The 23,814-nt window shown below is 44.6% G+C and overlaps 1 protein-coding gene across 6 annotated transcripts in view; it reads left to right on the forward strand.

Moving 5' to 3' along the window:
- LIFR (LIF receptor subunit alpha) overlaps nt 1–23,814 on the forward strand; it is a 134,577-nt gene that overhangs the window by 34,837 nt on the left and 75,926 nt on the right. For all 6 annotated transcript variants that reach the window (XR_009153551.1, XR_009153552.1, XM_058170032.1 and 3 more), the window contains one exon: nt 11,618–11,768. Coding sequence is in view for 4 of the 6 variants with exons in the window: in XM_058170032.1 (XP_058026015.1) it covers nt 11,684–11,768 (85 nt within the window). In the remaining 2 variants the exon portion in view is untranslated. The remainder of the gene's footprint in view (nt 1–11,617; nt 11,769–23,814) is intronic.

Raw genomic sequence — 23,814 nt, forward strand, 5'->3', positions numbered from 1 at the left:
AACTAACTAACTAGAGCATACAAAACATTTGCCAGACCTATTCTCGAATACTGCTCATCAGTCTGGAACCCACACCACATCTCTGACATAAATACAATAGAACGCGTCCAGAAATATTTTACTAGAAGAGTTCTTCACTCCTCCGAAAACAACAAAATACCTTATGCCACCAGGCTTGAAATCCTGGGATTAGAAAACTTACAACTACGTCGACTTCGACATGACCTGTGTTTAACACACAAAATCATCTATTGCAATATCCTTCCTGTAAATGACTACTTCAGCTTCAATCGCAATATTACAAGAGCAAAAAATAGATTCAAGCTTAATGTCAACCGCTTCAAACTTGATTGCAGAAAATATGACTTCTGCAACAGAGTTGTTAATGCTTGGAACTCATGACCTGACTCCATAGTCTCTACAAAAAATCCCAAAATCTTCAACCAAAAACTGTCTACTATTGACCTCACCCCATTCCTAAGAGGACTATAAGGGGCGTGCATAAGAGCACAAAAGTGCCTACCGTTCCTGTCCTATTGTTCTCTTTATTATACCTTTTATATCCTTTACACACACACACACACACACACACACACACACACACACACACACACACACACACACACATATATCATGATGTATTTTTTTACTATGACAATGTTTATGTATACTGTTGTGACAAAATTAAATTAAAAAGAAAACAAAAAAACCTGAACTTTCTTGTTTTTTCTTTGAAGATGTTTCGGTTCTCATCCAAGAAGCTTCTTCAGCTCTGACAGGATAGTGGGGAATGGAAGGATTTATATTCCTTGCAGACAGCTAGTAATTTTGCATCCTTTTAGAGTGTTCTTGAAGCACTGGAGGTTTATCTGTGTCCTCAGAGTCACCTGAGTAGTGGTTCCTTAATCTGCAAATTTTCCTCCGGAAATCCAGTCCTACTCCCACACCATTCAAAGGGTGTTCATTCCAAATTGTATAGTTAAAAGTCTGTAGAGCCTTTGAGCTTCTTGGATGAGAAGCAAAAGTCTTCAAAAGAAAAAAAAAAGTCCAGTTGCCTCCTGGAAAAAGCACCTTTGGGATGATCAGGACTATGTTTGATTTTTTCAGGTATATCAAAGTATCTTTTGTGGACTGGCTCCTAAGTATTTTACCACCTGCACTAGATACATGCAAATATGGATAAGTGTTTAGCTGCTGCTACTGCCTATGTTTAGCATGTCCCCATTACCCTGCAGTCTGGTGAACAGGTATGATACCTCAGCCTCCAAGTCAAAAGTCTATGACAGGAACAAATAACTCTTCTTCCTTCTCTTGTGAATATAAATGTCCTTCCGGAGAAGGAACAAATATGTTTTCTTCTTTTCTCTTGAGTTTTTTATTGCATAGTTAGTCTTCTTTGGGTAGGAATTATAAATATCTATTACATATAAGTCTTCCTATTACCTAGGGTTTAAAAATAGTAATGTTATCTATTGAATATCTGGATAAAGCAGGGGTCTCCAACCTTGGCAACTTTAAGCCTGGCAGACTTCAACTATTTGCTGGCTGGGGGATTCTGGGTGTTGAAGTCTTCCAGGCTTAAAGTTGCCAAGGTTGGAGACCCCTGGGATAGAGAGATAGGCAGTATATAAATTTAATAAGTATTAAATACTTTATTTAATTTTAAAGCTTTATTTAATACTTTAAATTAGTACTTTATTTTTAATACTTTATTTAATACTTTAAATTAAATAAAATATTTTCCCCATTTTTTCCAATGATTTCATATTATTAGTCAAATTTCTAAATTTAATTTAAATGAATATTATAAGTACTTCTTCTTTTTTTAAAAAAAGGAAACACCAGGAATTTAATTTGGGCAGCCTGTTCCTAATGGAGCAGAGAGCATGTTTCAACATGCTATGCTTTTAGATCAAACCTAAATATTAGAAATGTCCCCAGTCTAGTTTCTCCTCCTGCTTTTCAAGTAAGCCACAAAATATGTGGCTTGAAGGATCATGTATTGTAAGCTAAATGCTCTTAGTCATGGAGAAGAGAGCTAATGGACTTGAACTTGTATGTTTTTCCCCTCTGGTAGCTAAAGTCATGACACAATTTATAAAACACCCACATGATTTATGTTGCCTCTCTGTCTTCTGATACCATGTATACATTTCAACCTTGAAAAACTGAGCCTGCAGCCAAAAGCCTAATCTGTAAAAAATGCTGGGAAACCCCATGTACCTAAAAAACTCATGATGCTCAGTGGTGTCTGGGGGTAAGTGAGGAAAGGAAAGGAGAGGGGAGGGGAGGGGAGAGGAGAGGAGGGGAGAGGAGGGGGAGGAGAGGAGAGGAGAGCAGGAAAGGAAAGGAGAGGAAAGGAGGAAAGGAAAGGGAGGGAGGGGAGGAGAGGAGAGGAGGAAAGGAGAGGAGAGAGGAAAGGAGAGGAGGAAAGGAAAGGAGGAGGAGAGGAGAGGAGAGGGAGGGGAGGAGAGGAGGAAAGGAAAGGAGAGGAAAGGAGGAAAGGAAAGGAGAGGGAGGAGAGAGAGGAGAGGAAAGGAGAGGAGGGGAGGAGGAGAGGAGGAAAGGAAAGGAGGAAAGGAGGAAAGGAAAGGGGAGGGGGAGGAGAGGAGAGGAGGAAAGGAGAGGAGGAAAGAGGGGAGGGGAGAGGAGGAAAGGAAAGGAGAGGAAAGGAGGAAAGGAAAGGGGAGGGGAGGGGAAGAGAGGAGAGGAAAGGGGAGGGGAGAGGAGGAAAGGAAAGGAAAGGAAAGGAAAGGAAAGGAAAGGAAAGGAAAGGAAAGGAAAGGAAAGGAAATCAAGCTTGATCATGTACAGGTCAAGTGTCTGAGAAAAGTATTTCTTGTAAAGCTTAAAAAACTTGTTTTGTAAAGCTTAAAAAACTTGTTTCTTAAGCTTTACAAGCTCTACTACAAGCTTAAAGCTCTACTAGAAGAACTTACTGTACAGGTAGTCCTCGACTTACGACCACGATTGAGCCCCAGATTTCTGTTGCTAAGCGAGACAGTGGTTAAGTGAATTTTGCTCCATTTTACGACTTTCCTTGCCACAGTTGTTAAGTGAATCTCCGCAGTTGGTGAGTTAGTCACATGGTTGTTAAGTGACTCTGGCTTCCCCATTGATTTTGCTTGTCAGAAGGTCCCAAAAAGGGACTCGCATGATCCTGGGACACTGCAGCCATCATCAATATGAATCCGTTGCCAAGCTTTTGAATTTTGATCACGTGACCATGGGGATGCTGCAGCCAAAAGCCTAATCTGTAAAAAATGCAGGGAAACCCCATGTACCTAAAAAACTCATGATGCTCAGTGGTGTCTGGGGATAAGTGAGGAAAGGAAAGGAGAGGAGAGGAGAGGAGGAAAGGGGAGAGGAGAGGAGAGGGGGAAAGGAAAGGGGAGGAGAGAGAGGAGGAGGAGGAGGAAGGGAGAGGAGGGAGGGAGGAGAGGAGGAGAGGAAAGGAGAGGAAAGGAGGAAAGGAAAGGGAGGGAGGAAAGGAGAGGAGAGGAGGAAAGGGGAGAGGAGAGGAGGGAGGAGAGGAGAGCAGGAAAGGAAAGGAGAGGAAAGGAGGAAAGGAAAGGGAGGGAGGGAGAGGAGAGGAGGAAAGGGAGGAGGAGGGAGGGAGGAGAGGAGAGCAGGAAAGGAAAGGAGAGGAAAGGAGGAAAGGAAAGGGAGGGAGGAGGAGAGGAGAGGAGAGGAGGAGGGAGAGAGGAGAGAGAGGAGGGGAGGAGAGGAGAGCAGGAAAGGAAAGGAGAGGAAAGGAGGAAAGGAAAGGGAGGGAGAGGAGGAGGAGGAGGAAAGGGAGGAGGAGGGAGGGAGGAGAGGAGGAGAGCAGGAAAGGAAAGGAGAGGAAAGGAGGAAAGGAAAGGGAGGGAGGAGAGGAGAGGAGAGGAGGAAAGGGAGAGGAGGAGAGGAGGAGAGGAGGAGGAAAGGAAAGGAGAGGAAAGGAGGAAAGGAAAGGGAGGGAGGAGAGGAGGAGAGGAGAGGAGGAGAGGAGGAGAGGAGGGAGGAGGAGGAGAGAGGAAGGAGGAAAGGAGAGGAAAGGAGGAAAGGAAAGGGAGGGGAGAGGAGGGAGAGAGGAGAGGAGGAGGAGGAGGAGGAGAGGAGAGGAGGGAGGGAGGAGGAGAGGAGGAAAGGAAAGGAGAGGAAAGGAGGAAAGGGAGAGGAGGAGGAGAGGAGGAGAGGAAAGGAGAGGAGAGGAGGGAGGAGAGGAGCAGGAAAGGAAAGGAGAGGAAGGAGGAAAGGAAAGGAGGGAGGAGGAGGAGAGGAGAGGAGGAGGAGGAAGGGAGAGGAGGGTAGAGGAGAGGAGAGGAGAGGAGGAAAGGGAGAGAGAGGAGAGGAGGGAGGAGAGGAGAGCAGGAAAGGAAAGGAGAGGAAAGGAGGAAAGGCAAGGGAGGGAGGAGAGGAGAGGAGAGGAGAGGAGGAAAGGAGAGGAGAGGAGGGAGGAGAGGAGAGCAGGAAAGGAAAGGAGAGGAAAGGAGGAAAGGAAAGGGAGGGAGGGAGGAGAGGAGAGAGGAGAGGAGGAAAGGAGAGGGGAGGAGGAGGAGAGGAGAGCAGGAAAGGAAAGGAGAGGAAAGGAGGAAAGGAAAGGGGAGGGGGAGGAGAGGAGAGGAGGAAAGGAGAGGAGAGGGGAGGGTAGGGGAGAGGAGGAAAGGAAAGGAGAGGAAAGGAGGAAAGGAAAGGGGAGGGGAGGGGAAGAGAGGAGAGGAGAGGAGAGCAGGAAAGGAAAGGAGAGGAAAGGAGGAAAGGAAAGGGAGGAGGAGGGAGGAGGAGGAGAGGAGGAAAGGAGAGGAGAGGAGGGAGGAGGAGGAGAGCAGGAAAGGAAAGGAGAGGAAAGGAGGAAAGGAAAGGGAGGGAGAGGAGAGGAGGAGGAAAGGGAGAGAGGAGAGGAGGGGAGAGGAGAGAGGAGGAAAGGAAAGGAGAGGAAAGGAGGAAAGGAAAGGGAGGGGAGAGAGAGGAGAGGAGGAGGAAAGGGGAGGAGAGGGAGGGAGGAGGAGGAGGAGAGCAGGAAAGGAAAGGAGAGGAAAGGAGGAAAGGAAAGGGAGGGAGAGGAGAGGAGAGGAGAGGAGGAAAGGGAGAGAGGAGAGGAGGGGAGGGGAGGAGAGCAGGAAAGGAAAGGAGAGGAAAGGAGGAAAGGAAAGGGAGGGAGAGGAGGGTAGAGGAGAGGAGAGGAGAGGAGGAAAGGGAGAGGAGAGGAGAGGAGGGGAGGAGGGAGAGCAGGAAAGGAAAGGAGAGGAAAGGAGGAAAGGAAAGGGAGGGGAGAGAGAGAGAGGAGAGGAGAGAGAGAGGAGGAAAGGGAGAGGAGAGGGAGGGGAGGAGAGGAGAGCAGGAAAGGAGAGGAGAGGAAAGGAGGAAAGGAAAGGGAGGGTAGAGGAGAGGGAGGAGAGGAGAGGAGGAAAGGGAGAGGAGAGGGAGGGGAGGAGAGGAGAGCAGGAAAGGAAAGGAGAGGAAAGGAGGAAAGGAAAGGGAGGGAGAGAGAGAGAGGAGGAAAGGGAGAGGAGAGGGAGGAGGAGGAGGAGAGCAGGAAAGGAAAGGAGAGGAAAGGAGGAAAGGAAAGGAGGGGAGGGAGAGGAGAGGAGAGGAGAGGAGGAAAGGGAGAGGAGAGGAGGGGAGGGGAGGAGAGAGCAGGAAAGGAAAGGAGAGGAAAGGAGGAAAGGAAAGGGGAGGGGAGAGGAGGAGAGGAGAGGAGAGGAGAGGAGGAAAGGGAGAGGAGAGGAGAGGGAGGGGAGGAGGAGAGCAGGAAAGGAAAGGAGAGGAAAGGAGGAAAGGAAAGGGGAGGGGAGAGGAGAGGAGAGGAGAGGAGAGGAGAGGAGGAAAGGGGAGAGGAGAGGAGAGGGGAGGGGGAGGAGAGGAGAGCAGGAAAGGAGAGGAGAGGAAAGGAGGAAAGGAAAGGGGAGGGTAGAGGAGAGGAGAGGAGAGGAGAGGAGGAAAGGGGAGAGGAGAGGGGAGGGGGAGGAGAGGAGAGCAGGAAAGGAAAGGAGAGGAAAGGAGGAAAGGAAAGGGGAGGGGAGAGGAGAGGAGAGGAGAGGAGAGGAGAGGAGAGGAGAGGAGGAAAGGGGAGAGGAGAGGATGAGGTCCTATTGTCTATTTTGCAGCATCTCCCTCCTTTGTAATTCAAATTTTTGCTAAAAATTTGTCCTGCAAATTTTTCCAGGGAAGGAGGGATCTATTTTTTTATTTACGTTCAAATTGTTTTAGATTATTTCCCCTGCTATTTTGAGCTTGCCTCTTCTTTAAAGTTTCAGTGATGCCGCTGTACAGATTTCACTTGCATATTTCTGCATCGTTATTGAGCCTTCCTGGGTTTCCCATTCCCTAAACTGAAAAAGCTGCAAGAGAGGAAGATGAGTAAGTTTTAATTTAGACTTGAGAAGTCAGGGAACCTGTGATGGGCATTTGCCGATTGTCCTTGGCTACCTTGTAATAAGATAAGTGCCAGGATGTTGCCTCCCAATCATGGAAACAATTTTTCTTCTTAAATAGACAAACACTTTTCCATTAATTGAAAGAGGAGTCCCTTTTGATTTAAGGCCAGAAGCACCTAATATATTTTGGGTCAGTGCCACAATCCAATTTCCCAATCTGCCAGGGATATCAACTGGCTTAATTTTTGCTTGTTCCTGAAGGTTAAAGTAGTTAAGGGTAAAGATGGGAGCGTTGTGCTTTCAAATAGCTTTCTGCTTTCGTTCCATCCTTAAAAATTCTCAAACCCTCTGTAGGAATTTTGCACACACACACCCCGTCCTAGAAGAATGAAATATTTTAGAAAATATTTAAAAAGGCAGAATATATTTTCCTGGATGAGAAATGGAGAAACATGTTTTAAAGACAAAGCAGCTTCCTGACTCCCCCCACCTTTGTCAATGGGCCATTAAAGCCTCAGCCAAGCTCACTCATTTCCACCTTTGTCAATGGGTCAGAGGTAGAAACTCATTCTCCCACCTTTGTCAATGGGCCATCATCATCTGCAACATAATAGGACCCATCTAGCAACAGAAACTCACCACATGGCAAGGCTCAAGCAAGCTTGAGAGACAACCTACAATGTTAGCTAAGACCCCTAGAACACCTGGGAGTTTGACAACCAATCAGGATACTCTTCCTGTGCCCCAGAAAGTTCAAAGCTCAGAAAAAGCATAAAGCCAGGGAGCACACAGGATCTCATCCCTTTTCTGTTCAGGAACTCAAGCCATGTGATCCTGACCACCATTAAACCATCTTTCCAAGCAGTCTCCATGTTTCCAGTGTCTTTGTCCCCACTTGGAACTGAACCCAGATGGATATTTCTTCCAACACCTCAATTTGAGCAAAATTTACCCCTGTGAAAGTTGGTTAGTTTGCTGCCAGGTTTTGGGGATGCTATCTTGGAATATTTTGGGTGTGATAGATGAGATGCCGTGGGGATATCAGGACACTGCCGTATTAAGATTAAGAGAGGACTAAAATGCAGTTCAGTTTACAGACAAAATTGTGGTTCATGCTGCCAAAACAGTAGCTCAGTTTTCCAACAATTTACAGCAATTAGAGTTTGGATTCTGCTAATTTCTAGCATTTATCCCACTCAGTGTCTGTGATAGAAGAAATGGAAATGTGCAAAATGGATGTTTTACTAAGTGATACAAGCCAAATATGCAAAGAGGTCTAATTAAATCTGACAAAAGTCTTTGCAATGCAGATAAATAAGTGTCTTTTCTGTAGTTTTCTGTATATGTAGCAGGTCACCCCATGTACCTAAAAAACTCATGATGCTCAGTGGTGTCTGGGGTAAGTGAGGAAAGGAAAGGAGAAGGGGGGGAGAGGAGAGGAAAGGAGAGGAGAGGAGGAAAGGGGAGAGGAGAGGAGGGGAGAGGAGAGGAGAGCAGGAAAGGAAAGGAGAGGAAAGGAGGAAAGGAAAGGGGAGGGGAGGGGAGGGGAGAGGAGAAGAGAGAAGAGGAGAAAAGGAAAGGAAAAAATGGTCATCAGTCACTTTTTTCAGTGCTGTTGTAAATTCAAACAGTCACTAAATGAACTGTTGTATGTTCAAGACTACCTGTACTATCTCCCCCCCACCCCCGGATGAGGTCCTATTGTCTATTTTGCAGCATCTCCCTCCTTTTTTAATTCAAATTTTGTCCTGCAAATTTTTCCAGGGAAGGAGGGATCTATTTTTCTATTTACGTTCAAATTGCTTTAGATTATTTCCCCTGCTATTTTAAGCTTGCCTCTTCTTTAAAGTTTCAGTGATGCCGCTGTACAGATTTCACTTGCGTATTTCTGCATCGTTATTGAGCCTTCCTGGGTTTCCCATTCCCTAAACTGAAAAAGCTGCAAGAGAGGAAGATGAGTAAGATTTAATTTAGACTTGAGAAGTCAGGGAACCTGTGATGGGCATTTGCCGATTGTCCTTGGCTACCTTGTAATAAGATAAGTGCCAAGATGTTGCCTCCCAATCATGGAAACAATTTTTCTTCTTAAATAGACAAACACTTTTCCATTAATTGAAAGAGGAGTCCCTTTTGATTTAAGGCCAGAAGCACCTAATATATTTTGGGTCAGTGCCACAATCCAACTTCCCAATCTGCCAGGGATATCAACTGGCTTAATTTTTGCTTGTTCCTGAAGGTTAAAGTAGTTAAGGGTAAAGATGGGAGCGTTGTGCTTTCAAATAGCTTCCTGCTTTCGTTCCATCCTTAAAAATTCTCAAACCCTCTGTAGGAATTTTGCACACACACACCCCGTCCTAGAAGAATGAAATATTTTAGAAAATATTTAAAAAGGCAGAATATATTTTCCTGGATGAGAAATGGAGAAACATGTTTTAAAGACAAAGCAGCTTCCTGACTCCCCCCACCTTTGTCAATGGGCCATTAAAGCCTCAGCCAAGCTCACTCATTTCCCCCACCTTTGTCAATGGGTCAGAGGTAGAAACTCATTCTCCCCACCTTTGTCAATGGGCCATCATCATCTGCAACATAATAGGACCCATCTAGCAACAGAAACTCACCACATGGCAAGGCTCAAGCAAGCTTGAGAGACAACCTACAATGTTAGCTAAGACCCCTAGAACACCTGGGAGTTTGACAACCAATCAGGATACTCTTCCTGTGCCCCAGAAAGTTCAAAGCTCAGAAAAAGCATAAAGCCAGGGAGCACACAGGATCTCATCCCTTTTCTGTTCAGGAACTCAAGCCATGTGATCCTGACCACCATTAAACCATCTTTCCAAGCAGTCTCCATGTTTCCAGTGTCTTTGTCCCCACTTGGAACTGAACCCAGATGGATATTTCTTCCAACACCTCAATTTGAGCAAAATTTACCCCTGTGAAAGTTGGTTAGTTTGCTGCCAGGTTTTGGGGATGCTATCTTGGAATATTTTGGGTGTGATAGATGAGATGCCGTGGGGATATCAGGACACTGCCGTATATTAAGATTAAGAGAGGACTAAAATGCAGTTCAGTTTTACAGACAAAATTGTGGTTCGATGCTGCCAAAACAGTAGCTCAGTTTTCCAACAATTTACAGCAATTAGAGTTTGGATTCTGCTAATTTCTAGCATTTATCCCACTCAGTGTCTGTGATAGAAGAAATGGAAATGTGCAAAATGGATGTTTTACTAAGTGATACAAGCCAAATATGCAAAGAGGTCTAATTAAATCTGACAAAAGTCTTTTGCAATGCAGATAAATAAGTGTCTTTTCTGTAGTTTTCTGTATATGTAGCAGGTCAAATTTTTCAATTTTCAAACATTTAGGGATGCTCAAAAGTTGTGACATGCCTTGGGGATTGTAAAGATATTTTGATTACTTTAATATAATTCAGGTGTGCTTGGTAAGTAACAACATACATATCATAACTTTTTAACATTTTATTTGTTTCATGTGTATATATGTGTTGTGTCTTGCCCGCCCTCAGAGCAGCCAGGGCCTTCTTATCTGCTCCCGAACATGGAGGAATGTATGCCTCCTGGCCTCAGTCCTGGCTCCATGCCCAGACAAACTGCAGAAGAAGGAGCACCTCCCTGCCCCAGCCCTGACTCCATGCCCAGGCAAACGGAGCAGCTAGACCCCTCCCCCTCCTCCACAGCATGTGAGCCTGAGGAGGGTTTATTACCAACAGCTGATTGGAGTAATCCTCGCATCAGAAGATTGGATAGGCGGAGGCAACAGAAGGAAGGAGGCAGGCCTTAATGAGTGCTGAGTCATGGAGCCACACCCCATGGCCTATATAAAGGATCTACTTTCTGGCAGTCTCTGAGTCAGGCAAAAGTCGAACTTATCTTGCTGAAGTCACTTACTGGTCTCCTGCCTGCTCTGAGGACTTTGCTAGGACTTTGGGCAGAGCTGTAGAGGCAAGCCTTATTCGGATTTCCCTGACCCGGCCGTCAGCGGAGGAGTGGGACACGACAATATGTGCATATGTATATGTTGCATTTGACATACCAAAAAGTGGTCCACAGAATTCCAGTGGGGAAAAAATTCCATTATTGTTATGCAAAGGGAAGGAGAGTAGGAATTATAAGGCACAACATCAAACGATAGTGCCAACTTACAAACGCAGTTCTGATAGTTCTTGCTGTTCGGTGAATTCTGCATGGTTGCAGCCTTCCTCTGGCACATAAACACTGTTTGCAACCTCCTGTTAGCTTCCCATTGATTTTTAATGTGGGAAGTCAGCAGTGAAGATTGCAAATGGCGATCTGCATTGTCATAATTAGAAGCTAGTCACTGCGCACTCCAATTGTGATCATATGACCATGGGGATACCATAAGATCTGCAACTACATGGACCCATCATAACTGCTTCCCAGTCAAAATCATCATGTATTACTTTTATTCTTCTCATCTTTCTTATTACCCATCTCCCTTTCTACTTATGACTATAACTTTGTTGCTTAAATCTTTACGATTTATATTGTTTTATTGAGTTTCCTAATATGACATATGTTGATTGCTTATTTAGTATCCTATGACTATCACTAAATGTTGTATCTTATGATTTATGATGAATGTATTTTTATGATGACTATGATCATGATTTATTACTTATAGCATTTATGTACACTGAGAGCTTATGCACCAAAGACGAATTCCTTGTGTGTCCAATCACACTTGGTCAATAAAGAATTCTCTTCTCTTCTCTTCTCTTCTCTTCTCTTCTCTTCTCTTCTCTTCTCTTCTCTTCTCTTCTCTTCTCTTCCCTTCCCTACCCTACCCTACCCTACCCTACCCTACCCTACCCTACCCTACCCTACCCTACCCTTTGAAGGGTCTTTGAACAAGTAGATATTAAACAAAGACTGTCTGTAATGCACAACTCTTTCCTTCCCTCCTTCCCTCTCACTTCGCCAATCTCCTAGCTGTTGATATTTTTCGTCTGAATTAGGCATAGTCTCACACAGTATCATTTTAATACTAATTTTCCATGCATTGCTCTACAAAATAAACATTTGAAGTGATACATTTCTTTTGTGCTGACAATAAGAACCAGATTTTGCCAAAGTTGTTTCATTCTACAACTAAGGTTAATGAAATAGAGCAATGCAATGTATAACATCTGATATTTTCTAGTCTCTATAATTCAAGTAAATGTTTCTTATTGAGAAGATAAGCAATAATTATATTAAAATATTACTTTTTATTATTAGAACTTGCCTGCATCAAAGACAAAGACGGCTTGAAGTGACCTGTTTTCCGTAACGAATTGCAAAAGAATGTGGATTAACCAAATTCTTTGCTACCTATTGATGGTAGCACATTTGTTTATTCTGAACCGGTTTGTCTACAGCCAAGAAAAAGGTTGGTGTGATTTGATATTTCTTTGCTCTTTACCTGCTATCTATTGTGACTTCCCAACAAGTTCTCTGTCTCAATTGGGGAGTATATGGCCTCCAAATCTTCCTAAAGGACAATTCTCAGTATTTTTTATCAACGATGGGAATTGTAATCCAACCACATCTGGAGAATCACAAGTTCTCCTCTCTTATATTGCAATATATTGCTTAATGTACATATTTGGTCACCTTGGCAACTTTCAAATTTATGGACTTTGAGCTCTAGAATTTTCAGCAGTGGCCTTATTGGAATTCCAAGAACTTGAAAGAGGTACACCTGGACAGACAAAATAAAAGGTTCAAATCTATTTATTTGGAAATGCACATTTGCAAATCTCGTAACTTTTTCATTGGACTTTCTTTGGATAGTTCTTTCAATGCATATTTTCCCATGAAGCATAATATTATACTGTCTATGGAACAAAACATTGATGTAAGGCATGAGAGGATGGAAGTGGTGGAAAGGGCCAAAAATGTTAAGATCTTCAATGACTCTTGTTCTGTATTTTCCCCACACCAGTTGTTTTACAGGCTATGTAATATTTATAATAATTATATTTATTTTTTGAATATATATATGTGTGTGTGTGTGTGAGAGAGAGAGAGAGAGAGAGAATACACATACACACACACACACACACACACACACACACACACACACACACACATATATATAATAAACTTTCCTGAAAATAAGCCCTCCCCAAAAATATTTAAACGCATGCGCAGCTGGTCCCCGCCATTTCCTCGGGTTAGGGTTAGGGAGACAGAGGTTGAAATCAGGTAAGACGGCAAGAGGAGCCCCGTCTTGTTCCATGCGCCCCAAAATAATAAGACCTCCACCAAAAATAAGGCCAAGTGCTTATTTTGGGGTTCAAAAAAATATAAGACAGGGTCTTATTTTCATGGAAATACGGTATTATGTGTGTATGTGTATGTATGTGTGTCTATATATAATCTTCTACTTATTTAATTTTATATGTTCATTATATTATAATAGTATATATATCATAAAATAAATTGTAACCTATTGTATTAATGTGAGCTGAGGGGGGCAATGGTAATGACTCTTGACATGTGATTTAAGCATTTAGTGTTCCTATTCTTAAAAATATATACGATATGCCACTTACCACCTTCAAAAATCAGGATTTTAGAACTAAACACAAATTAAACTAAAGACAGCAGTGTCTCAGACTCCTGCATCCAATGCTGTAGCATTTCTGCTACAAATTTCTCTTGTAATAGAAGCAACCATTGTTTTGCCTTTGAGTACAAAGCATTTACGGAGCCTCGTGGTTAACAACCTTCATTTTGTAACCCATAACATTTCAATTTTTTATTATTATTTTTGTTTTGTTAAGGGGAAAAGCTAGAAGGCTATCGCTTCTGGGTAGCATCCAGGCACCAAGATTGCTCCTTAAAGTGGCTTTTTCTGGCCTCCCCAAAATGGGAACCTTCCCCTTCCCATTTTTGAAATGTGTAACAACGTTGTGCAACATTTGTTGCACCCTTCAAACTGATGGAAATTGCACATTCCTATTGAGAAGCAAAAAAAAGACTGCAAAGGCAATGTTACAACTACTGTAAATATTTTCATTTGCTTTATTTTACTGGCAGTGTGTTTGGGCTTGAGAAGAGATGTTTGTTCTAGGGTAATCCTAGTCTATTTTAAGTTTTTATTGCTAACTGTCTTGCATGTCTTGAACATGTGGAAAAGTAGAGGTACAAGTTAGAGCCCACGTAGGTTGACAAGTTGCAATATCAGAAGTTTATGCAAATACGTTTAAAGTAAACTCGTAGAGGAATCATGGCAGGTGTCACTTTGCTTCCTGAAGTGGTTTGATGTGACTTAATGCAGGTAGTCCTTTGCTTACGACCACAATTGAGCAAAATTTCTGCTGCTAAGCGAGACATTTGTTCAATGAATGTTGCCCATTTTACGACCTTTCTTGCCCCGTTTGTTAAGTGAACCATTGCAGTTGTTAAGTTAGCAACATGGCTGTTAAGTGAATCCGACTTCCCCCTTGACTTTGCTTGCCAGAAAAATCGCGAAAGTTGATCACATGACCCTGGCACACCGCAACCGTCATAAAGCTGAGTCAAGCATCTACATTTTAATCGCATGACCACAGGGATGCTGCAACAGTCCTAAGTGTGAAAAATGGTCATCGGTCACTTTTTTACAGTGCAGTTGTAACTTTGAATGGTCACTCAACGAACTGTTGTAAGTCAAGGACTGCCTGCACATGCATGACTCTGTTTATGCAAATATATGTTTTATAAGATTGTTCTAAAAACAAGTTTACAGCCGTGCAACACCAGTATGTCTGGTTCGTTCTGCACAAGGGATATTTGAATCCCATAAGCCAATGCACACCTGGAACAGTCTGGCACAACATCATGACTAACCTGACTAGGTGGCTCAGTGGCTAAGACACTGAGCTTGTTGATCAGAAAGGTTGGCGGTTTGGCAGTTCGAATCCCTAGTACAGATCTCCTGCATGAGCAGGGGGTTGGACTAGATGACCTCTAAGGTCCCTTCCAACTCTGTTGCTGTTACTGTTACTATGAATTGATCAGGCCTCTGCTGAAAATTTGACCAGGGTGTATTGTCTGCCTCAAAGTCACTGAGCCATACTCTTTAATTGCTGGTGATTCATTGTGGTGGCCTGGATTAGTTCTCTAGTGATGCGGTCAGGCAATAAGTTAGAGGAAACATTTTAATAACTTCCTTTTGAACTTTTATACTGAGATACAATCCACAGTTTGGGGGAAATCCATACTATGACATGTTTGGCTAAAGCCAGCATCTGCTTGCGCAGACTGTCCTTTGAGAAGTTTGGCCATCGTTATCTTAGTAAATGAATTCAGTCTCCTGTTATACATGGGTTCTGATATAATATCCATCATGCTTTACTGTAGGGTGGATTTGATTTAAATCACGATTTAAATCACGATTTAAATCATGATTTAAATCGCTAGTAAAAAGGCTTGATTTAAATCAACTCTATTTAAATCATAATTTTTAAAGAGCAGCTGTCATCTCTGTCCCACAGTGGCTCCTCCTCTAACCCGCTGTTGACTCACCAACAGTCCCATTCACTTTAATGGGACGGCTGGTGATGCAGCAGTGACACAACCAGGTGAGGGATGTGGCAGGCACCAGGCGCTAACAGGCGCTGCCATGATGGATCTGAAATGACAGGTGCCCTTTAATATTATATTTATAAGCTGCTTAGGTTTCATTTTCATTTTTACTGCTTGCCCTTCCTCCTCACACTTAGAGCCTGGTGGTATGGATGCATTTCTCTTCGAACAATCATACAGTTTGTAGTGTATATAGATTTGCAAAACAAAGGGATTATCAGAATATTCCTGAACTTTGTTTTATGATTTATCTCATGGTTACTGTGAACTTGTGTAAATGCATCAATGCAGTGTATGTTATCTCAGCTTGCAGAGCTTGAATTCATTGAATAGGTTTACAAAAAATGTAAATATTGCAGAATATACAGCCTCAGGCTACATAACTAAGCTCCATTTCATGCTGAATAAACTAAATTATTAAAATATCTTAAATAGAAAACTATCTTTAGATAGATTTTTACCCCAAAAGCATTTTATTAAAATAAATTTGATAAAAATAAAAAATATCTGATTTAAATTTTTAAAAAATATGATTTAAATAAAAAAATATGATGGTTATCACCTTTAAAGCCCTTCATGGCTTGGGACCATATTATCTGAGGGACCGTCTCTTGCCAGTCACATCTACCTGACCCATCAGAGTGGGGATGCAGGGAATGTTGCAGGTCCCATCCCTTAAGGAGATACACCTGGTGGGACCCAGAAGAAGGGCCTTTCCATGGTGGCTCCCTTTCTCTGGAACATCATTCCCCCAGAGATTAGAATGTCCCCCACTCTAGCACTCCTCCAGAAGGCGCTGAAGACCTGATTCTGTTGTGGCCCGGCAGCGGCCAGTGGAGCTGGCAGCAGAGTTGGACAATGAGGAGGTTGTGGAGGAACTTGGGCCAGTCCTGGGGACTGGGGAAAGCTTGGACAAGGGCTCTGCATCAGAGGCAGAGAGGGGGCCATGGCCATCTGATAGTTATGTGCTGCCTCCGCAGTCTCCGAAGCCTCCACAGTTTGACATCAGCAAGGCACAAGAACAGCAGGAGTCTGTTCCCAGTGTGCGCATGCACAGAGCTGCCAGAAGACAAGAACAATTTAAAAAAAACAGAGGCGACTTGAAAGTAAGGCTTGAAGATGATTGGCCCCTCCCATAAGACATAAAAGAGGAGAGAACAGGACATGAACTTTTGCAGGAAGCAATTAGTTCATCTAGTCAGTTCAAGCTATCGAAGTGCTGTCCCGGTGTCTGGAGGCCGTACGGGTCTGGATGGGGAGAAACAGGCTCAAGCTCAATCCCGCCAGGACAGAGTGGCTGTGGATGCCGGCATCCCGGTACAGTCAGCTAAATCCGCGGCTGAACATCGGCGGCGAGTCATTGGCCCCGATGGAGAGGGTCCGCAACTTAGGCATCCTCCTGGATGAACGGCTGTCTCTAGAAGAGCATTTGACGGCCGTCTCCAGGAGAGCGTTCTACCAGGTTCGCCTGGTACGCCAGTTGCGCCCCTTTCTGGACCGGGATGCCCTATCCACGGTTACTCACGCACTCGTGACGTCTCGCCTGGATAACTGCAATGCTCTCTAGATGGGGCTCCCCTTGAGGGGGATCCGGAGGCTACAGTTAGTCCAGAATGCAGCTGCGCTGGTGATAGATGGAGCCTCGTGGCTCTATATGACACCTATCCTGCGCAGACTGCACTGGCTTCCTGTGGCCTTCCGGTGCGCTTCAAGGTTTTGGTGACCACCTTTAAAGCGCCCATGGCATTGGGCCGGGTTATTTACGGGACCGCCTACTGCGACCGAATACCTCCCACCGTCCGTGCGCTCACAGAGAGGGTCTCCTCAGGGTGCCGTCAGCGAGGCAATGTCGCCTGGCGACGCCCAGGAAGGGCCTTCTGTGGGGCTCCCACCCTCTGAACGATCTACCCCCGGACTTCGTCAGCTGGACCTTCGGACCTTCCGCGGGCTTAAAACATACTTATTTAATTGTGCAGGACTGAGCTAGATTTTAAATTTTGGGTTTTAAATTGGGTTTTATTTCTATTTTTAATTGGACGGGCTTTAGAATAAGTTTTTTAAATGTTTTATATTGTATTTATATTCTATTTATCTGTTTTTAGTGCCTGTAAACCGCCCTGAGTCCCTTGGGAGATAGGGCGGTATATAAATATGATTAATAAATAAATAAATAAATAAGCTTTGAATAGTTCTGTTTGACTCTTGCCCTGCGTTTGGCAATTAGTTCTCTGGCACCATTCCAAGGGAGATAAGGTGGGTGTTTATTTCCCCTGAAAGACTATTTGTGAAGCCTTGCAGACTGTGAATGATAATAATTCACAGCCGTGTAAATAAAAGAGGTTTTGCTAGGACTAAGATTGTGCTTTATACTTTCTAAGGAAGCCTAAGTCAGAACAGATTCTGCCAGTGGGCCTGGAGAATGCAGAGTGGGATGGAGCCAATTATATGGCTCATGTGATGTGCTGCTCACCAGGGCAGGAGGTGGAGCGTGATTTTATTATATTACCTTATTATATGAGTCTTCTTTTATTAGTTTTATTGTTTTTATATGAGGTTTTGTATTCTATAAGCCACTTTGAGTTGCCATGTGCGAATAGGCGGCAATATAAATTCCCTAAATAAATAAATAAAATAAACAACCACAGCAAGTCATGAAATGGAGCAAAACTCACTCGCCTTGCTTAGCAGCAGAAATTTTGGGCTCCATTGTGGTTGTCGAGGGCTACCAGGACAGTTAACTGAATTCCTGCAAGGAAAAATTCACAACTGAGTGCTTTTCCTGAACTTTGCTTTTAATACCGATTGTTTATCACCGTAATAAATTTTGTGGGATTGGCTGATTTCTCATTCTCCCCCCCCCCTCTTTTCCAAACAAAACAAATATCGTAGCTTCTCTGGCTTACTCCCTGCTTTGTTTGGCATTTGCATTCCAGAAGGCAATGCCTATCCACAGAATGAATTAGTACTTTGTATTGGCTACACTCTTCAGGCAATAACATTAGGAGGCTCCCTCCAGCCATGTTTTGCATAGTCTAGAACTCGATTAGTGGATCCTGAGATAAACAAGGTAACTTTACTATGCTTTGCAATCTCATTTAGAACAGGAAAGGGGAACACCTCTGGCTGCTAAACATTACTGACTTAGGTCCACATTTGTTATGGGATTTGGAATCTTAACAGCACCTGAACTGGAAGGCCTAGCAGAGATTATACTACCTGAGACTTCTCAGGAAACAACAACTGAATGAAAAACTGCTGGTGGTCTTCTACCGCTGCACCACAGAGAGCATTTTAACTTATTGCACCTGTGTATGGTTTGCCAATTGCACAGTAGCAGATAGGACAGCGCTCCAGAGCATTAACATCATTGCCCAGAGGATCATTGGTTGCACTCTCCCCTCCTTGGAAGAGCTTTATAGCTCCCTCTGCCTTAAGAAAGTTCAAAACATTCTTAGAGATCTATCTCATCCTGGGCACATGTTCTGACCTAGGCTTCCTTAGAAATTAAACAGCCCAAACTTAGTCCCAGCAAACCTCTTTAATTCATACGGCTGTAAATTACTTTCATTTACAGTCCGCAAGGCTTGATAAACAGTCTTTCAGAGGAAGGTTATCAACACCCACCTATCTCATGTGGAATGCTGCCAAAGAGCTAATTTCCAGACACAGGGCAAGGCCAAACTTGGCACAGAGTCACAAACAGAATTTTCAAATCTTGAATCGGCCAAATGAACTAATTGCTTCCTGCAAAAGCTCACATTCCATTCGCTTTTCTTTTATGTCTTATGGGAGGGGCCATTCATCTCCAAGCCTTACTCGACCCTGTTTCCTGTCTCTTGGCAGCTCTATGCATGCGCACACCTGGAAAAGGCTCACACTGTTCTTCTTCCTCGCTGATGTCAGACTCCAGAGGCAGCAAAGAACTACCAGATGGCCTTGGCCTCCTCTCTGTTTCTGATACAGAGCCATTGTCTGAGCCTTCCCTAGACTCCAGGACTGGCCCATATTCCTCCCCAACCTCCTCACTGTCCGAATCTGTCTGTGTTGTGTCTTGCCCGCCCTCAGAGCAGCCGGGGCCTTCTTACCTGCTCCCCAACACTGAGGAATGTATGCCTTCCGGCCCAAGTCCTGGCTCCATGCCCCCACAAACTGCAGAAGAAGGAGCATCTCCCGGCCCCAGCCCTGACTCCATGCCCAGGCAAACGGAGCAGCTAGACCCCTCCCCCTCCTCCACAGCAGGTGAGCCTGAGGAGGGTTTACTCCCAAGAACAGCTGATTGGAGTGACCCTCGCATCAGAAGATTGGAGAGGCGGAGGCAACAGAGGGAAGGGAGGGGCAGGCCTTAATGAGTGCTGAGTCATGGAGCCACACCCCATGGCCTATATAAAGGAGCTACTTTCTGGCAGTCTCTGAGTCAGGCAAAAGTCGAACTTATCTTGCTGAAGTCACTTACTGGTCTCCTGCCTGCTCTGAGGACTTTGCTAGGACTTTGGGCAGAGCTGCAGAGGCAAGCCTGATTCGGATTTCCCTGACCCGGCCGTCAGCGGAGGAGTGGGACACGACAGTCTGTGTTTTATTTTTATAGTTACAATGTACACTGAAGATGGCATTTAATTTCGTTGTAGGAGGTTCAATGACAATAAAGTAAACTAAAAACTAGAAAAACTAAAAGAAAAACCTAAACAAGTGTTAACTCAGCAGCTAGCAAGCCAGTTTTCCTCTTAACTGTTCCTTGAGATACACAAAACACGGATGGTTTTGTAATATTTTTCCAGCCTTCATACGTAATTTTCAAAGGAGAAGTGGTATAAAGTGGCTGATGATCTCTTGGTGCATTAAAGTCCGGAGTCTTACTTTATTGAAAAGAAAATTTCACTCAGTGAAATGCCAAATTTTGGACATTAATTTTGCTCCGGTTTAACTCTAAGAATTGAATAGGAAAAATAATGTTATTTTTGGCTTTTTCCTGGAACTGGAAGAGAAGTCCACACCCCTCTCCCAAGTGAGTTTCCTGCTTGAATACATCTTTTCTTAGCCTAGTTGATTTTGTTTTTGCATCAGTTTCTTCTTCATGTTTTAAAAATAAAGTTAAAGGGGAGGGAGGAGCATGGAGATTTGCAAAAAAGAAAAAAGGAAAAAAAGTAATGTACTGTTACATGGGGGCCAATGGATAGCACATTATGTCCTCCTATTCTATATTTTAAAATGAACGTTTCCTTTGAGCCGAGCTTGAGTTCAGAAGATATTTTGTGAAATATCTGTGTAGCTTTCTTGGCAACAATATGGAAATAGTTTTTATTGCTTGTTGCTTGAGTCGTTTATGCTTTGGTTTTCTTGATCTTCCAGCTGTAACAGGCTGTTGAATTGTGGCACATTATCTCCTGTAATTCCAACCATCATGTTGATGTTCACTACAGCGTGGCCTAGCGGTGAAGCTAATCGCCTCCCATTCGGAAGGTTGAGAGTTCAATCCTAAGTAGCAGCAGATGTTTCTCTCTCCCCAGGTGCAAAACAAAAAATTTCTGCTGCAAACTCCACATGGCATCAGGAGGGGCATCCGGCCAGTAAATGCTCATCTCCATCCAGTCGCCCTGACTCTACCCCGAATTAGTTACGTGATGAGAGACATAAAAAGGGAGTTGATGTTCACTGATTGGTAGCAAAAACAAGCGCTGATGTTGGGGACTCAAAAGAGCAGGGAGACAATGAAAAACTCAACCACCTCTTGCCAGAGAACCATACGCTTTTAAAAGTAACTTTCTATGCTAGCTTGGAAATATGAGAAATGAAATTCATATAGTACAGGTAGTCCTCGGGTTACAACAGTTCATTTAGTGACCATTTGAAGTTACAACGGCACTGAAAAAAGTGACCTATGACCGTGTTTCACAGTTACAACCTTTGCAGCACCCCTATGATCATGTGACCAAAATTTGGACGCTTGGCAACTGTTTCACACTTATGACCATTGCAGTGTCCTGGGATCATGTGATCACCTTTCACAAGCAAAGTCAATGGGAAAGGCAGATTCCCTTCACAACCATGTTAGTCCTTGACTAATTTAACAACCACAGTGATTCACTTAACAACTGTGGCAAGAAAGGTCATAAATTGAAGGCAAACTCACTTAACAAATGTCTCACTTAGCAACATAAATGTTGGCGTCAATTGCCACCACATGTTTACTTGACCTGTGCCCCTCCTGGTTAGTACTGGCCACGCAGGAGGTGACACGAGGCTGGCTCCGGGGGATTATAAATGCTTCTTTGTTGGAGGGGGTCTTTCCTGCTGCCTTGAAAGAGGCGGTGGTGAGACCCATCCTCAAGAAACCTTCCCTGGACCCAGCTGTTTTAGGAAATTATTGTCCGGTCTCCAACCTTCGCTTTGTGGTAAAGATTGTAGAGAGTGTGGTGGCACGTCAATTACCCCAATACCTGGATGAAACCGTCTATCTAGACCCGTTCCAGTCTGGCTTTCGACCCGGATACAGTACGGAGACGGCTTTGGTCGCGTTGGTTGATGATCTCTGGAGGGCCAGGGACAGGGGTTATTCCTCTGCCCTGGTCCTATTAGATCTCTCAGCGGCTTTCGATACCATCGACCATGGTATCCTGCTGCACCGGCTAGAGGGTTTGGGAGTGGGAGGCACCGTTCATTGGTGATTCTCCTCCTATCTCTCTGACCGGTCGCTGTTGGCAGGGGGGCAGAGATCGACCCCAAGGCGCCTCACGTGTGGGGTGCCGCAGGGGTCGATTCTCTCGCCTCCCCTGTTCAACATCTATATGAAGCCGCTGGGTGAGATCATCAGTGGTTTTGGGGTGAGGTACCAACTGTACGCTGATGATACGCAGCTGTACTTCACCAACCCAGGCCACCCCAACGAAGCTATCGAAGTACTGTCCCGGTGTCTGGAAGCCGTACGGGTCTGGATGGGGAGAAACAGGCTCAAGCTTAATCCCTCCAAGACGTAGTGGCTGTGGATGCCGGCACCCCGGTACAGTCAGGTGCAGCCACGGCTGACTGTTGGGGGCGAATCATTGGCCCTGATGGAAAGGGTGCGCAACTTGGGCGTTCTCCTGGATGGGCGGTTGTCTTTTGAAGATCACTTGACGACCGTCTCCAGGAGAGCTTTTTATCAGGTCCGCCTGATTCGCCAGTTGCGCCCCTTCCTTGACCGGGATGCCCTATGCACGGTCACTCATGCTCTTGTTACCTCTCGCTTGGATTACTGCAATGCTCTCTACATGGGGCTCCCCTTGAAGAGCACCCGGAGGCTCCAGTTAGTCCAGAATGCAGCTGCGCGGGTGATAGAGGGAACGGTTCGGAGCTCCCATGTAACACCCATCCTGCGCAGACTGCACTGGCTGCCTGTTGTCTTCCAGGTGCGCTTCAAGGTATTGGTTACCACCTTTAAAGCGCTCCATGGCTTAGGACCAGGATACTTACGGGACCGTCTACTGCCATCTTGTACCTCCCATCAACCTGTGCGTTCTCACAGAGAGGGACTCCTTAGGGTGCCGTCAGCCAAGCAATGTCGACTGGCGGCCCCCAGGGGAAGGGCCTTCTCTGTGGGGGCTCCTACCCTGTGGAACGAACTTCCCCCTGGACTTCGACAACTACCAGACCTTCAGACCTTTCGCCGCAAACTTAAGACTTATCTATTCCGTCTCGCAGGACTGGCTTGAATTTTAATTTTGTAGTTGATTTTATGGGTTTTAATTTTTATTAATTTTATAGGGTTTGATTGTATTTTAAAATTGGGCCAAATTTAATAAGTTTTTTAATGTCTGTTTTTAGTATTGTATGTGTTTCCATTGTATTTTATCTTGGCTGTAAACTGCCCTGAGTCCTTCGGGAGAAGGGCGGTATACAAATTAAAATATTATTATTATTATATTATTAATTGTGATCATAAGTTGAGGACTGCCTGTTTACCCAAATTGGAACATAGGAATTTAGACTAGGTAGTCCTTGACTTAGGACTGGTCACTTAACAACTGTTCAAAGTTGTGATGGAACCACAAAAAGGTACTTATGACCCACATTTGAAATTCTGCTGCCCTTTCTCATAGTCCCGTGATGGCAGTTTGGGTGCTCTGCAATTTACCCTCCTTTACAGCTGTTTACAGTGTCCTGCAGTCATGGGACCACAATTTATGATGTCTTTTGCCAAAAAAAACCCCAGTGTTTATTTCCAGTTTCTGGCAACATATACCCATTGTGGACAATGGATTCACTTAGCGACTCACAGTATTCACTTAATGACCATGACATTTGCTTTTTGACCACTGCAGCAAAAGTTGTAAAATCAGATCGGTCATGTGATGACCCCCTTAACGACAGGCCCAACCTATGACTTAGGTTGTGGCTTAATTATGGTTGCAAGTTGAGAACTAGCTGTATGATTCTTTGGAACAGTGAAGGTATCCCATGCACCATTTGGTTTTCTGCTGAGAGGAGCCAGGTGGAATGATGAATCCCAGATCTATTTTCCAGCCAAAGATTCAGTGGTTGAGCTGCTGGGGGTTCACAGGAGTTCAGGAGAACCTCTACCTAAGGTTCTTTGCAATTTGGAGAACCCCCCAAATCCCACTCCTGGCTGGCCCCATCTGCCCCACCTTTCCCAAGAGTCCCCACACGGCCTGTTTTGGATGCAGGTAAGTGCAGGGTGCGTGTGGAGGCTCAGGGAGGGTGAAAAATGGGCCTACCGGAAGTTATGTTGTAATGGCCTCCAGAGGGCCTCCAGAGCCTGGGGAGGCCATTTTCACTCTCCAGGAGGCTTGAGAAAATCCTCCGGAGTCCGGGGCGGGCAAAAATGCCTCCCCCCGCCATGGTGCAGGAGGCCGACTAGGCCACACCCA

The sequence above is a fragment of the Ahaetulla prasina genome, chromosome 2 (assembly GCF_028640845.1).
Source record: "Ahaetulla prasina isolate Xishuangbanna chromosome 2, ASM2864084v1, whole genome shotgun sequence".
Taxonomy (NCBI): domain Eukaryota; kingdom Metazoa; phylum Chordata; class Lepidosauria; order Squamata; family Colubridae; genus Ahaetulla; species Ahaetulla prasina.